Source organism: Archocentrus centrarchus, chromosome 4 (assembly GCF_007364275.1).
Source record: "Archocentrus centrarchus isolate MPI-CPG fArcCen1 chromosome 4, fArcCen1, whole genome shotgun sequence".
NCBI lineage: Eukaryota > Metazoa > Chordata > Actinopteri > Cichliformes > Cichlidae > Archocentrus > Archocentrus centrarchus.
Window position 1 is genome coordinate 19,000,596 of NC_044349.1, and position 17,559 is coordinate 19,018,154.

Genomic DNA, 17,559 nt, shown 5'->3' on the forward strand with positions numbered 1-17,559 from the left:
GAGCATTAGGGTTAAATTGCATTTAAAAAGAAGCTGTTATTCATGATGGGAGAGAAGGATATTATATGAATTCCTCTTTGCAGTTGTCAAATTAAGTTAAATGTTTGTTTCTTCACTGAATTATCAGTGATGCTCAGCAAAAAAAGAAGTGAAATGATGGCATTTGGTTTTATCCTTGCTCTGCAAAAGGGAAAAGTTCTGCAGCAGAGATGCTTTGAAAGAGTGCATGAATAATATCCACGAAGGGCCCTTAGTTTGTTGGGTAAGAGACTGTGTTGCGTTGCAGGAACACTGACCCAGCACAAGTAATTAGGGTGTGTGAATGTTTGTGCTGCTCTGGTGTCTGAATATAGATTTTGTCCATGGAAAGTCTCACACTGTCAAGTAACCTTATTTCACCTTTTGTTTCCAACCAGTACATTATTGCCCAATTTGGTCTGAAGCAACAAATCTTAAAATGAAAATCCATAAGGGTGGACTTGTTTTTAAGTCATGTTAAGTGATTTACAGACTGTGCTTGCTCTGTAAAGGGTAATTGAGTCTGAGTGAAGGCTAAGCCACCACTGAATCAGTTTACAGCTGTTAGTGATGTGAAAGAAGAGCATGCTTCATTTGATCTCGGCTTCATGAAATTATGAAACCTGAATGATAACCACTCAGTCGTTGGCCTTTAATGGAGGAAGTGAGTCATCTCAAGTGACATTTTGTTGCTTTTTAATTAAATCACTTTTACTCAATCAACTAAACAACTGAGTGAAAACAAGGACTAAAAAAAATATATATGGGTGTGAATATTGCTGGTTTTGGCAGCGTCATTTAACAAAAACACAAACATCATTAGAAGTGGGTTTTTATGTTTTTAATTTTATTTATTTATTACAGGGCCACATTTATTACAGACAACTGATTGTGTTAATCCTAATGTTAAAAGGAAGTCTGTTCCACACTGTTGGGGTTCAAACAGGGAAAGCTTGGCCCCCCCTTTGTAGACTGGACCGTAGTAATTAATTGATTCTCCGGTCTGAGGGGTCTGGTGGTGGTACAGGGCGTTAGGAGTTCTGAGATATGACGTGGAGTAATACTATGGAGTGATCTAATCTTAAATTGGACTCTGTAGTGATTCTGTACAACGCAAGACTGGACTAGATTTTTGACATGCCAGTTGAAATTGAAATGTCGATTGAAAATAATGCCCAACTCTAGTAGATTAATTTGAGTCTGTTATTAGTTTGCTAAGACGGAGAGTGCCACTATTAGAAGTATGATCCAGATCAATAACAAGGACTTAGGTTTCATCAAAGTACAGTTAGAAAATTAGAAGTCATACAGTTTGTAATGGCAGTGTGGCAGGAATGCAGAGAGTATAGATTTTGTGTTTTCCTGGACTAAATGAGACATACAACTGGCAGTCATTGGCATGGTAAGATGGCAAGACAGTTCTGCATAATTATGGAAAACTGAATGGCAACAGATATGAACTGAACAAGATAGGTCCAAGGACTGAGCCCCGTGGGATCCCACATGTCATGAGGGCAGCTGAGGTAAAACTGTCCACATTGATTATGAATACTCTGTTTGATAAGCCAGATGAGAGCCACTTGAATACCCCTCCACTGATGTTAATCTCACTGTAAAAACTGCGTCCACACTGGCAGCAATTTGCTCATCAAACATCACTTCGAAGCTGACGTCTCATCTTGTAGACATTCCTGGCTCAAGTTGCCTAGGCGACGCTCTACCGTATTTACTACCAGGTCATTTGTCAACCGATTGCATTCTTCACTCTCATTGGTAGTTGCTTCAGCTGGTCACCTGGAAGTTGAGAAAGGTTTATCTCAGGTCCTACCCACTTCACGTTGCCAGCAGTTATGTCGCCTGTGTTCACTTGAAGTTGCCAAATATCATACACGTTCTATGGTCTCTAGTCACCATGTTGCTGTGAATCGCTTCCATTGTGTACATAGCTTAATTCTATTCAGGAGAATGGCATGGTCAACTGTATCAAATCCTAGAGTCAGGTGTAGTAAAATAATAACAGTACAAATATCCAAGATGGCACTTTTCATTAAAATGCCATTTCTAATCCTCAGTGCAGTAAAGCAGTTTCTGTACTGTTTTATTTTTTCTGAAGCCAGACTGAAATTTATCAAGCGCCTGTATATTTCTGTGAAAATGCTCCACTTATTAAAAAAAGCTTTCAAAATATTTTAACAGGTTTTACCATTAAGTCTCACAATATTCATGTGAACCCTCTTTTGTATGTAAACTTTTCTATCAACTTTAATTACACTTACTGTACATGATACATAACAGGTGTTGTGTATCCTGGTTTTAGGTTTATTGATGGACAAACTATGTGAAAAAGCCATGATGTGACAAATTTCATGTCATAGATCCTAAATTGTTAAACAATTAATGTTTCCAGTTACAAACAGAAGACATTTAAGCAAAAATATTTATTGTAGCAAAAGATGTGAGAGAACCTGAAACCACTAATAAACCTTTGTAATGTTATAACCTTCATTTCTTATATCAAATTAATATTTCAAGCCCTACAATCCTTTAATGTTCTATTTGGTATGCATATTTCTGTACTGACTTTTATGTGAGCTTTGCCTTTTAAACGGAGTATTAACTCATCTCTGCTATATTGCCTGTAGCACAGTAAGGTATGCATGTCTGTAATAAAATGCAAACTCTTATATATTGTAGGTAAGAAAATAAACACAAGGTTTCTTTCTGTCTTGTGTTGTCAGGATTCTATATTCAAGTCTTCTTAGTGATTTTCATGTATTTAACACATCAGCTGCTTCTAGCTAACTGATTTGTTAAATAACAGCTGTATAAATATTGCACACTGTTCTCTGTAAAAACTCAGTGGAGACCTAGGGACTGGAGGCAAACATTGTCTTAACAATGTAAACGTCTCCTTTAAGATACACTTTTAAATCCTTTTTGTAAACTCAGCTCAGAAAATAAGGAAATTTGTTTGGTTTTGGTCGATTGTTTCTTTGTTGAACAAAGCTTCTTGGCAATAAATCGTACATACTTGGAAAGCCTACTTATTTCCCCTTAAACGGTGCCACATTTGTGAGGAAAATGCATTTGTGTGATGAGTAGAAGAGTTGAATATTAGGTGTGTCTCAGTTGCATGCGGAAGAATCATACACAGCCACAACAGCACTAGCACCTCCTCCTCATGCTGACGACCAGCTTGGTCACACACTGCTGTGGGATGCAATCCCATTCTTCAACCAGCATTTGTTGCAAGTCAGATAATGTGGTTGTGTCGGTCAATCTGGCATGAACAGCATGCCCAAGCTGATCACGCAAGTGTTCAATGAAGTTGAGGTCAGGACTGCAGGTAGGCTATTCCATCGTCACCGCTTCCAAATTCTGGAGGTAGTCTCTGATAAACCCCACTCTGTCGTCATCTTGGAGGACAGAGTTCGTTCCCAGACTGTGGAGATATGGAATTGCCACTGTTTGCAGAATCTCATCTCAAAATCTCTCTGCACTGAGATTGCCTCAAATGAAGACAAACCTGATTTCTGGGGTACCAGAAGCTCAAAACAAGAGTCAATAGCAGAACAAGCTGTTTGGCATTGCCAGAGAAGATTTGGTTTTCATGTTTCATTGCTAAGAAGCATTGTTACAGCAAAGAAACAATGGACCAAACACAAATTTCCTTACTTTTTGTGCTATATTTATCTTACATGACCTTGGATTTTTTCACTCTGCTTGTTTATTTCTTTATTTTTTTTGATGGACTGACTGAAGGTCAGTTCTGTCAAAGAAGCAGCATGTGGAGCATTTTGAGCACACCAAAGTCCTCAAGTAATGCTCTGATTTAATTGAATAATGTTCAGATTTTAAGTTTTGACAGATGCCAACATGACTGTGATACATGCTGAGCCACATTCTGCTGACAGCCGACATTAGCATATTCGCAGAAAATGTGACATGGCATTTAAAACAATATTGTGACAAACCTCAACCAACTTGGTGATTAATTGACACAAAACTGCATCTTTGGTACCACAAGCCTTTTCTTTGAATCAAGGAAACAAATGTCTTGTTTTAAATCAACGTGATAAATTTTGCAATCACACATTTCAACATTAGGAGCCTAAAATTTTGTGGTTTTAGTGAAACTTAGTTTATAGACTGTGTAAAAATAAATAATAAATAAATAAATGAATGGACGTATCAACTGTGATATCACCCCTTAGTTTATGGATTCTGTTTTTGGCAATATGGCAGTATGGCAACATTAGCATGCTTGATTAACAGGGTGGATCTATAGGCTGTATGGAGGCACAGGAACAAATAGCTACTAATTAGTGCTAAGTATGTGCAAATAAAATACATCATAATAACTGGAGCACAGAATGACATTTCATTTAATAGGACAGCAAACCATATTATTTGACAGATAATTGCATTAGCTGGCACCCATAGACTGTATTACACAGATGGATGTAGCTTTTGGCCCTGAAAAATGAAGCCAAAGCCAAAATACTTTTAACCTGCATTGAAATAAGTTGTAAGATTGTATATAAGCCTTACTGCTCACACTGTTTATGATCTCATTAAATGCTTTCCTAATGAGTTTATCGTTATAATTACTGCTTTCAAGTTCTATTTAATACAGAGATAAGGCCCATTTTGTAAATTATGGTCCCCTTTAGTGTAAAATGAACAGTCAAGCAGGTTATGCTTTATTCCATGGCAACTCCTTGGATTACAAGTCTCTACTGACGTACAGTGTCCAAGTTTTTTCAGTCAGAAAAAAAAGGATGATGGCCCAAATATTTCAAAAGCCGTTTGTGAACAGTGGCTATGCCCATTTTGTCACACTGAGTATGTCAACACCCATCTGTCACTCAGAATGGCTATACTCCTAGACACATATGAATTTATGATTTAATACAATTTAAATTGGTGAGTTTAGAGACCACAAGTGTTTTGTAAAAGGCTGTAAACCTGTTTATTTCCGCTGAAAAGTTGGTGATGCTATCATGGAAGTCTATTGTCATTTACTTGCTTTTGAAGTAGATTCAAGTGACCATTTGATTTGTTACATTTGCTATTGCATTTGCTTTGGCTATATCTGGAATGGCTTTATTTTAAGACTCGGCTCCATTTTTCAAAGGTTTCCAATTGTGGCACTTTCACTGAAGAGGCAAACTAGTTTCACTATGACCACAATGGATGATGTATCATTTGGCAAGTTTCATTTCTTTTTGACTTTTGGGAGAGCTGCAGATGAGAACTTTTAGCACAGGCTGATGTTATGGACTGGTGATAGGTAAAGGAGCCATACTGGATTTCAAAAGTCTCCAGAGTGTCTTTGACACATAGAGCCTGCGGTTGTTACGTTTGGAGCTGTTACTGACTAAATTTGGGGAAATTTTTAAGATTAAATGTAAAAAAATAGCCTTGACAAAGGGTGAACATATGTTAGCAAGGTAACACTAAACTAGTATGGGCATAAATGGAACTATACCATTCAGCACAAAACACTGCTGTGGCTGTAGACTGACACATTGAAAGCTTGATTTGACTGTAGACTCATATTTCACAGTCACTTTTGAGTCTGTAAGTTGAAGCATAATTGCAACACTGAGGGTTGATTCTGTGTATGACTGCTGGCAACCTTCTGATGGAGGACCCTGTACTATCAACACTGAATCCTAAATGATCATTGTAAGTTGTTGTAGTTCTTCAAAGCACTTTGTGTAATTGCCATGGGAGCTGGTTCTAAATTGTGGTTTTGAAATGATGAGACCTCTTCATTTTCCTCCTCCAATCATCTAGAAAATGGGGACAGAAATCTCCCGTGTTTATTCGGGGAGATGTGTCAGGCACACAGCAGGTAGGATGCAAACACTAATTATAGGTTCACTTCTAATGCAGGAAAGGTGCTTTCTGAGCTGGTTGCCCATTACTCTTTCTACGAGGAGGTTATTGTTGTCCCTTGTTGCCTTTTTCACTCCTTTGGTCCCTGCTTATTATATCTTTTTGCTCTTCTTCTATGCAAAGCAGTTTGGCATTTTGTTTACAAGTGCTTTAAGCAGTAATCTAGAAAATTATGTAATGGAAAACTTCAGCTAATTGTGCCGCTTGGGCTTGACTCTCAGATGTTGCTGTCAAGGGACCTGTGTACCAGTTAAACTTGTCAGCGCCTTGAAGGAGGGGAGGGCTGGGGTGGGGATAAGAGGAGGTACAGAAGATGGAAAACACTACATAAAGGGGAAGGTGCATAATAACCTCAAAGCAGAAAAGCAACATCAGTTGTTAGCTAAAACCTGGTGCTTATGTGAGGGATGGCTGTCCTAGAAAAAATTATTACAGTCAAGTTGTATGCTTTATACAGTTCACATGGTTGTGTGCTGTGGTCAGGTATTATATAACATTTAACTCTGCAACATGTCTTTTTAAATGCAAAATTTATTCTTATAAATCAGCATAAAGCTTCTCTGTGATGCATCAAGTTGTTTACTCGTTACATTTGTTCAAAGCAGTTTCTTGTGGGTGGCAATGATCTATTCTGTGGCTTCCCAAAGGCATGCTGGAGTTCAGTTAGTTGGGGTTTTATGACTCATCATGATGGGTTTATATGATTTGACTTTAGGCAAGAAAGAAATGAAACACTAAAAAAAAAAAAAAGATATTGGACTGAACTTTCTTCTCTTATATATTCTAGCAAAGAATAAGACTGGCATTATTTTATACTAAATACGTATTACCAGACTCCCTCTAGACCAAAACCATCAGAGCAATGGCCCATTCCTCTGTACTTTCTGTCAAATGTTTAGGGTACATCTAAGTCGCATTTTATTTATACTGAAGACAGGTTTTAAACAGCTGGCTATATATTATGTGGCTCATTATAATGAATGATTAAATGAATGAAACTGGCAGCATGGTGAATCAGTGGTTAGTACTGCTTCCTCACAGCAAGAGGATCCTGTTTTTTCTCTGGAAGCTCCGGTTTCTCCTGCCATTGAAAGTCATGGTAGGTTAAACCTGAAATCATGGTTAACCCTGCTTGGCCCAGGACACTATTTTTCACATTTTCAAACACACATTGAATCTTAACTTTTTTTTTTTCTACTGAATTATTTTTTACGGTGTATTGTCACCATTTTAGCTGCACATCCGGACATACAGTAATGCAATCCCGAAGCCCCTAACATCTATATATAGATCTATATATAGATGTTACGTAGACTAAGAAATTCAGGATATCTGAGCTGTAAATTAGGGTTGTAGATGAAGAGATGATATGGCATCTTGTTTCATACTAATTCTTTTTAATGTGTTATCTTAGAGAGTCTGGCCTCATTGAAGCCCTGTCGCAGTGAAGCCCATTTAGACATCTTACATCATAATGGGCTTTTCAAATAAACCCGACTTGACTTGATGTGTGGCTAAAGGGACCACTGTCTGTGACTTAGCCTCTGTCACTTGCTAAATGACATCCATCTAGGACACAACGCTTCTCAAACTGCTGCCTCAGCCACTGGAGAGCACTTCAGTTATGAGTTGAGCCCAGCCATGTGGAAACAACATCCAGCATTCGCTTTGATGGTTTCATCTAAATTCTGTGGTTTTTTTTTTTTTTTTTTTACTGCAAAGTGATTTTGACTTATGAAACTGACAATCCAGATATTAATATAAAATTCTGCCTTTAATAATTTTTGCACATAAAACATTTAACAACTTCTCTTAGCAAAAGCTTACTTGGAATAGTGTGATGAACGTGAGAGAGTTTTTAGTGAAGTACATGTAAACAGTGATCAATTTTAAGATTTTTTTTTAACTTTTGGTAGCAGTTTGTTGCTGTGCTGTTTTGTTCTGCAGTTAGAAGCAGTTGCTTAATAGAGATGTCTCTAGTGCCAGAGACATCTCTGTTAAGCAATTAAGATGACTCAACTGCCAGTAGCCATTTAATTTGTTAAATTGTCAGATATGCTGAGGGATTTCTGTAATTCTGTACATTTTCAGAGCTTTTAAAGAATGACAAAAATCTTGTGTCATGTGACAGAAATGGGGCTGCATTACTCTGACTGTTTGAGATATGCTGGCTTTAAGCCAGCCTTGCTCAACTACAGAGTAAGTGCAGAAAAGTGGACATAGGAAACTCACTTCATATGCATTGTGCAGTATATGCATGTCTATCCTGTATAATTTGGCCTCTAGTTTAGTTCTGGCTACATGTAATTAGTTGTTGTAGTTTTGTCACTTTTAAAAATAGTTAGATAAGAGATTCTATATTATTTTATATTTGCTTTATGACAGGGTTATAGATTAGAAGTCATCCAGAAAGTTCAAACACATGGCTTCATGGAAACCATGAAAACATGTAATTTCTATAGAACACAGTCATGCTATCATCATTGTGCTCTAAGAATCGGTAAACCCAGCATGTTAACTATCTTTGCTTTCATGTTCTTTTAATTAGTGCTGTGTCTTAAGAGCAAGACTATTGATATTTTTTAGGTTGTAAAATGTTCTAACCCTTCATTTTGAATGTTTTCAGCCCAATGAATGGCCGTTATCAGTTGTTATCAGCCCCATACATATTGCCAGTAGGCGGCCTCCTCTACCTGCTAGCACGCTCAATAGGCAGTTATGACTTCATTCATTGGTGGTCGATCAGACTCACTGGGCATAATGAAATGTTACCAGTTTGAAACAACAATATAACTCCATGTGAAGAAGCAGGAGAAGTGACAGATGTGAGCTGATAACATCCAAACTGGGTGTATAAACAAGCAGTTACTGATCTGTTAATTCCATAAATTTTAATTCATTCACACTGCAGCATCTTAAATTAGCAGGTTTTCAAATTCAGAAGAAAAGGTAAATGTAGGCTGCTACTAAACATGTGATAGTGGGAAGCTGATAATTACTGACTCCTTTCTGCCCTTTTACACTGTTTTTAAAGGTAAATCAACGTATAGACATTACAATAAACTGACCAATATATACATTTCTTAAATTTTTTTTTGTACTTTATTTTACTTGATTTACATAATGTAAAATGGCAAGAGAAAGAAATACACATGAAAACAAACAGAACAAAAAGTTTTGGGGGTTTTTCAGGGAATGCCAGAAATACAAAACCATGCACATCTAATGAAAGTAAAAAACAAAACAAAACAAAAAACTATAGATAGATAGATAAAGTTGGGTCCATATTTCCCAGGTAGAAGGACAGACAGGTGGATTCAATATCATAACCCAAAATGTCTTTGAAAGTGCTGTGGTCACCTTCCCAGAAATATTTAAGAGCAGGAAAATGTGTGAGTGGCCAACAGGGCAGTGGCCACAATGCTGCCAGCATTCAGGTGGAAGGCCCGTCTGTTTGGACTTTTTTCTTGTGGTTATAAAGTATCTGACTTTGTTTTTCCAGGAGAAGTCTCTCCACATTTGTCAATTTTTTGTGGTGTTTTGCATGTAAATTATAGTTCCCCATTTGCCAGGTGTGATTACAATCTTCAGTTCTCTCGCCCATTTCTTCAGTTCTCTCTCCCATTTCTCCTTAATATAAAATGTGGAACAGCCTCGTAATTTAATTAAGTATAGTTTGAGCAGTTTTGATTTATAGTCCTTAATAAACATTTGTGTGAAAGCAGAGATATTCCAAGGCATTGAACTTTTAATAACGTTATCATAATGATGATGAAGCTGGAAATATCTCTAGAAGTCTTGTTGGACTGAACTATATCTTTCACACATGCTTTTAAAATCAATAAGCTCTTGAGTGTCAATTAGAAGAAATAGCATGGTGATCCCTTGCTTCTCTCATTGAATGAAACTTCGGTCCATTTGAGCCGGCTAAAAGTCGGGATCATGTGCTAGCCACCTTAGTACATGAATTTCATTTTGAAGGTTAAATTGTTTCATGATGTCTAATCAAGTTTTTATTGTGGGTCGGACACGCTGATTCTGGTTGTTTGGCAGTAAACTCTGTAATGGTAAAGGGAGAAATGGCCTTATCCCATTCTCTAAATTGGCAATAAGGAATCTGGATGGGTCATGAGTGGAAAAGATAGAGCAATCTGGACAAAATGTTTTTTTTTTTATCACGTTACCTAAGTGATCTGCTTTTATACATCTGTTAATAGGCAGACAGTTTTTAGCACAGAGTTCAGATACATAGTTTGTTGGTCTTACCTCTAAATATTTAATAGAGCTAGAGTGCCAATTAAACTTGTAATTTGTTTCTAAATCAGGTGCAGGGCTAAAGTTAAAGGCTAAGACTTTTTGATATTTAGAGTATAGCCTGATCGGTTGCCATACAATTCTAACAAGTTGATTCGCCTGGGGACCCCAGCCTCTGGGTTCATTAAGCTGACCAAAACATCGCATATCTTGTATCCTGAGCCTCTTATTGTTATACCCTGTAAATCAGGATCTTGCCTGATAGCTTGAGCAAGTGGCTCAATAAATAAATTGAAGAGCCCTGGGTTGGCTGGGCAGCCTCGGTGGCACCCATGCAATAAAGGTATAGTCCCAGAGAGACTCCCATTCACTCTAATTCAGGCTGTAGGACCTGTGTATAGAGTTTTGATGCACTGAAGGAAGTTCTTAAGGAAGCCAAATTTTTCCGTGACTTTACAGAGAAACTTCCAACCCACTGAGTCGAATGTCTTCTCCACATCCATATTTAGTAGAAATACTTTTTCTTTTTCTTTTTTATATATTCTATTGTGTTGAGAGTCCTCTTTATATTCTCCTGAGTTTGCCTTCCATGGACAAATCCTGTCTGGTCTTTATCAGTCAGGAAGGGCAACACTTCCTCCATACTTTTAGTTAAGATAGCTGCAAAAAGTTTGTAATCCTGGTTCAGAACACTAATAGGTCTATACGAATCACATTCTGTCAGGTCTTTCCCCTCTTTAGGAATTAGTGAAATGGTGACCTCCCTCCATGATGGGGTGGTGGTGGTGGGGGACCCCTCCCTAAAAATAAAGTTAAAGCTTTCTACTATTATTGGTATTAGAACACTTTATTGTTCTCTCATTGACTTATACCATTCCCCCAGCAATCCGTCAGGTCTCGGGGATTTGTTTGTTTCAAAGAGGAGATAAGCTTATCTATTTCTTCAGCTGTGATTGCTTTTGTTAATGTTTCATTATGTACCTAGAGACGGCAGGTCCAGGTGGCTCAAGAAACCATCAACTGTACAGGCATCAATTGGCCCGAAAGAATTTTTCAAAAGCTTTTTGTATTTCTTCTAATTCAGGTGTAATATTTTTAGTGGAAGGGTCTTTAATTTTAAAAACTGTAGCATCAGATTGCTGTTCGCGCAACCTCAAGGCTAAGAATTTGGCAGCTTTAGAATGTACCTTTTAGTATCTCTGTCTTGTAAATCTAAGCTTTTTCTCCACCTCTTCACTGTAAATTTTGTCAATTTCCTGTTTGAGTGGTTTTGTTTCTAAAAGAAGTTGTGGGTTTCCGGATTTTCTGTGCTGCTGTTCCAGAGCCAGCAGCTGTTTTTGTAGATCTAGGAGTCATTGGGTTTTCACCCTTTTAGCAAAAGCTGTTTCTGATATTATGAGACCCCTGCCTTCGCTGCATCCCATAAAATTGCAGCGAAGGCATCTTTGTTCTTGAGATATGTTGCCAATTCTTCCTTTAATATTTGCTTAAACACAGGATTATTTAGCAAACTGACCTTAGGTCTCCATAGTGTTGTTTTGTGACTATGTTCCATATCAGATAAGTCTCTCTGGCTTATTTCACATTCCTTTAATCTGTGTCAGAGTTATACATAAGCAAGTAGTCTATCCTGGAATAGACATTGTGTCAGTTTGAGTAAAATGTATATTGTTTATCTTGTTTATGCAAGTCTCTCCAAACGTATATTTCTTAAATCTTAAAGCCATGTATTGTTAGTGTCAACTCAGCAGATTCTGGGCTATAATTAAATCCCCTTCACTTGAGCAAGAGGATTATTTTGCTTGTATGACAATTTTTCAAACAATACATTGTATTAGAAAGTAAAACAAGAGTAAAGCATGCCACGGGTTATTAAAACATAGACATAGATACAAGAGACACACACACACAGTAGCAGCAGCACTCACATACACACTGTACAGAAGCAATCAAGCACAGAGCAAGAAAACTCATATTGGCATTTGGTGCATGGATTCCATCCTGCTTTACCACTTAAAAAGCAAAAGAGAAGTGAAAAGCTCAGCAACAGCTACAGTAATTTGCTGCAGTATTTGGTACAGAGAACTCCACCAATAGCTCAATGCCATGCTGTGTGACATAGCATTTTTGGAAATGCATTCAAACACTGTTTGTGCTGAGGATTAGCTGCTTATGAGGTGTAAAAAGTTCACGGGGAAGTTTTACTGACCTGATTATGAATGGGACATGAAATTTGTGGTGACCCGCTGGTTAATCCCCCCCATACAGTGTTAAATATATAAGTAGAAGAGCACTATGAGTCTTGCAGAGGCTAATTGGAAAAGATAAAAAGTCACAGGAATAATTGCAGTGAATTTGAGGCTACGTCTGTAGATCATAACATCATTACGCTCTGTTTGTACAAATGTAGTGATGCAGTAGAAGGGTTTTATACCCCATAGAGCAGCTGGAAATGAGATAATTTTTGCTTCTTTGTTAGATACAACAGTCATAAGGTTCAAGTAATGAGTTAGTAGACAGTAGAGGTCAGTTATAGGACACTCAAAGCTTTGCTAATGTTTCAGTATGACCAACACAGGAGGACATTCCACTTAAAGCCAGGGGGTGAGGGCTGGGAATTGGGGGTGGGGTGTTTCTGAAATGGATCTGCCCACCTTGGTAGTCACTGTGAGGAGGGGCTTCCCTTCTGATGACGCCTTACTTGGTATCTCCTTCAGGACCATGGCAACAGTCTTATCTGCAGCCCTAGAGTCTTTCCCCTACAACAGTGAAATCAACAATGACTTGTGTCAGGACAATTGGACAACTCAGTATGTTTTGCCCCCATCCAGGGCATCTTACAGAGAATACTTTACCTTATGATGATGGAAAATACTACAGTGCGTGGGAGTATTTAATAATCAAAACATCAACTAAAGACATTTCCACAAGACTATGGCAATGAAACGAAGGTCACTGCACAATGTAGAGGGTTGACTGTAGACAGATGAGTATGGTTGTCCACAGCAGCACTTTTGCACACTGTGACGACAGCAGATTATAGAGAACTCATTATACAGAGTGTAAGGCTCCAATATGGGTGTAACTGCAAGAGGTAATTAAAAAGTTTAAAAAGTTTCTTCTAACAAATTATGCTATGTGATCTCAGCTATAACTGCAGTGCATAAAGAAACAGGTTTCAGCTTCTTACATATAAATATTTTAAATTTTATTCTTCTCATGTGATAAAGCTGCGTATATTTAGCCTGTTAAACTGAAAAACCAAGACAATTGAAACCAGCGTGGTAAAATTTCAAAACCTACTGTATGACGGATACTACACAAATCCGCCTGATCTACTCATCTGTTATATTAAAAAAGACCAAAACTTGTGAAAGGATGGGGAGAAAAAGAGAAAACAATCACATTTTGATGAGCGCACTAATTGAACTAATTGAAATTTCTGTTTTAATTTTCACTTCCTGTGGAGCTCAGTTGATTTCCTACAAGTTAATATAAATAAAACTTCTTTCACCGTGGTTTAGTAAAATAGCATAATCAAAAAGTCTATAGTTTGATTGCTGACAGGGCCTTTGAATGTACGGGGGGGGGGGGGGGGGGGGGGGGGGGGTCAAGTCAGTGACACTCATACTGGTTAGTACGCACATGAAAGATTATTTTTCAGCTTCTCATACAGTTGAATGCTTTGTATGTTTCACTTAACTGTAGTGATATGGTCAAACTGTACACTTATATCCAGTAACTTGTCTAAAACCTCCCTCTGAGCTTAAGCTGCCCTGACATCCTAATACCACCTACAACCTCTCATAGGAAAACAACTGTTCAAAGCTCCTCCGATAATTGCAGAGGCTACATTACATAACAATAAAATAGATTATATAACAGGTCAAATTGATTTTCCCAGCCTACTGTCATCCTCTTCACCTTGGCTTTGTGGCAGCAGCTGTCCTGCAGAAACCAGCAACGACTTACCCTCACTTCATGTTTTGCCCACTGCCAGAAGATAGACAGTAGTGTATGCTATTAATCATTTCAAGACACACAGATGTCACTGAATCACCACTTCACAGGAGACTACACATCTCGCTTCTCAGGAAATGGCTTGTCATCCTGCAATTAAATCTGCTGACCAGCAAGACACAAAAACTGCTGTTCATCACGTTTGAGTTTCTGCATTTTGTGAGGCTGCCCATTCAGACAGAGCATGAAGCACACTAGAAGCCTTTTAGCTAGATCTTATTAGGGCTTTTTTCACATTTCCACTTTCCAGTAGAATGAATTAGGCTTTTCTCCCCTAATTTCCTCAACTGATCATGTCGCAAAATGCATGCGCCTGAGGGAGACTTTCCTTGAAAGCCTAATGCTCTTAATAGAGTCCCAAAAGCCACCTGCTCCCTCTCTCTCGCTTAGACTTACTCAGTATAAATGAACATGTCTCGATAAGATGCTGCCAGCATTTACATGGCCGGAGATGAATTAGAAAAGCTTTAATGAAGCATAAACATTTGTTGTTAGTTGTTTAGACTGAATGGCAGAAGATATAGTTTTGAAAAATAATTGAATCTTCCTTCTGTGCCGTATGTGCAGTCACTACATGAGCCAGCAGTTTAGACTGTTCACCAGACTTGTGCTCAGTTTGTACTGGCTTATAGCCTTGGCTAACCTTTTATGTTTTTCAGTGTAATTTCTTGCCAAGGTGGCAGATTTTTATTCCCTAAAAATGATTATATATACATTACTGTGCAAATGTTTGAGGAACTTTAGTAGTTCATTACCATCAGGCATCTGATCTGTCCCAAATTATGAAAGTCTGCAGTTTCTTCAGCTAATGGAAAATCAAGTATTCTGTAATAGATGGTATGGTCCCCAAGGAGCCCTAATCTCAATGTCATGGAGTCAGTCTGGGATTACATTAAGAGACAGTTTACATTTACAGATCAATTAAAGTCCTACCTGCCAATTGACTTGAAAAACAGTGCACAGTATTATAAACAGGAGTCCTGGTAGTGTTTCAAAGGCAATGTGTGGTCAATCAAAAAGATTTTCTGTTTATCGCAGTGTGCATGTGCTTAGGCCCCAGCCACACAGGCCCCTGACCAGTTGGTGAGTGGTTGCAGGAGGTTGCTGGCAGTTGCTTGCTAGGTGACACTGGTCACAAAGAGGTACACAGTACCAAAACCTCTTTGTGATACAATTTTTTTAGCAACCAATTTCATGAAGACAAAATCTCCATCAATCCATCAATCCATCAACCTCCAGGAACAACATGCAAATTGGTTGAGGGGGGGGGGGTCACTGACCAGTCTCTAGGCCTGTGTGACTGAACAGTTAAACTAGGGTTATCATCAGTGTTCACTTTGACCTTAGAAGTTAAAACTGTAGATTTGACAATTAAGTTGTTGCTCTGAAATATTCAGTAAATTATACACAGTAGATGAGACTGACTGCAGCATCATGCAGTCATTTGGTGCTCTTGGCGGCACAGTACATAAATGTTGCTGTTTCTCTCAGAAAATCTATTTACAGTCTCCCATCTACCACCTTGTGATTATCACTCTGATGCAATTTGTAAGTTTTACCAATTTCAAAGCAAAACCCAGAAAATTCATAGTGACATAAGCCTGTTGAGCTTGTACATATATGGAAACATATAACGGTCTAGAGAACTAAGTGTCACAGTTGTATTTATTTTCTTGGGTGAGACTAAACAGTCATATCAAATTATTGCACTTATTTGTTCTTTAGCTGTCTCTGTCTACACTCAGATTTAACAATGATGAATATGACTAATGAGAGGTTAACAATGGCAGGCGTTATTAATTTGAATGGTTGCTGTTCCGTGGGCATCATATTTTTATTTACTGTGTGTTTGACAGCTGTTTATGGCCAGATCAGCTACATTCAAGCTACATTCAGTTACTACCTGTTCCCACGGGTAGTGTTGAGTTTAACGTGTTTAAACTTTTGTCCAAAAGCTGCTTTAACTACCCATTGAAACTGTTTTCTGTGTAGGACAGTTTGAGACAAAATCTCATCAAACTTAATATTACCCACTAAGCAGTTCAACATTAGACAAAGCCGTGAGTATTCATTTCTCCTCATTTCAGTGCCTATCTCCTCATTTCAAAATGGATTACACTGCAGTGCACTGCCAAGTAATGCATCTCAAACAATAAAGACAAAGTGACCTGGAGTAATGATCAATTTATAATTCTAACTATATATTTGGATTTTTATATCTTCTTTGGCATTCACTGGCACACAAAGAAATTAAGCTTTTTTACAAAATCTCTTTAGAGATGATTTTTTTCTATCATACTAGATATTAGCAATATTGTGCATTTTTCAATTTTGATCTCATAGGAGATGAATATATGACGCCTTTTTGGTGGCTCACTTAAACTAGACACTGGACATGAGAACATTTATTTTAAATGTTCACATGTGGAGGGTTATAACTCTGATTACCTTTGACATCAAAACTAGAAAAAAATACCTTTTTTTCCTTTTTTACTTTCCAGATACAGATATCTTCCTCACTTGTTAGTGAGGGCACACCTACAGTAATATCATGCATTAATTTGGCATTTAGTTGTGGCCATATTGTTTTTTTGGAAATAGAAGTGACCGCATTTTTACCAGTAGACTTTCACTCACCAAAAAAAACATGAATACAGACTTCGTGTATTTTAGTCATGTCATGTTATTTCTTTAGAACTATATTAAAAATTCCCCAAAAGGAACCAACATCACAAACATGGTTGAGATCGTTAGCTCACAGACTTGATCAGACATCTTGCAACTATAGTCTCCTCACACGTCTCACTCAAAGCAGCCATTCCCTTAATCGTGCGTAAACCTGAATACGATTAAACCTGGTGGATTCTATACAGTTTCAGCCATCATACAGGCTGGAACTATAGAGATAAAAACTATCTTTATGCTTTGCAGTAAACCTCTTTTTTCCTGAAGTAAATTTGGTTAATATGTGTTTTGGTACAGTGGTTTCAGTGTACTTTTTGAGGGAATTTAATGCATTACTTATTAAAAACTTGTGCTTATTTAAAATAATTAATGAGGAAATAAAAGTGAAAATCTACATGATTAAATGTTGACAGCTGAGTCTTGTACAACACAGGAGGAACATTCTTAGATAGGAGGCACAAATAAAGCATTGATATAAACAGGAAGTTTCACTGGGATATTTGATCTCCTTTCAAAATTTTCAGATATGGTAATAAATAAGGAAATAACATCAATCCCTCTCTTTATTTTATAGCTTGGCCAGAAAGTTGAAATCCATTGCCATGTCATATTAGCCACATGGTACAGTAGGAGCTTACTGTGATAATGCAGTATAGTTTTTGATGTATCTCTTTGTGC

The 17,559-nt window shown here is 37.7% G+C and overlaps 1 protein-coding gene across 1 annotated transcript in view; it reads right to left on the reverse strand.

Annotated features, from left to right (window-relative positions):
• The window catches only part of pex5la (peroxisomal biogenesis factor 5-like a), a 107,844-nt gene that overhangs the window by 42,399 nt on the left and 47,886 nt on the right, over positions 1–17,559 (reverse strand). Inside the window, exon 2 of the mRNA XM_030728103.1 lies at positions 12,831–12,935. Within this exon, the coding sequence (XP_030583963.1) occupies positions 12,831–12,935 (105 nt within the window). The remainder of the gene's footprint in view (positions 1–12,830; positions 12,936–17,559) is intronic.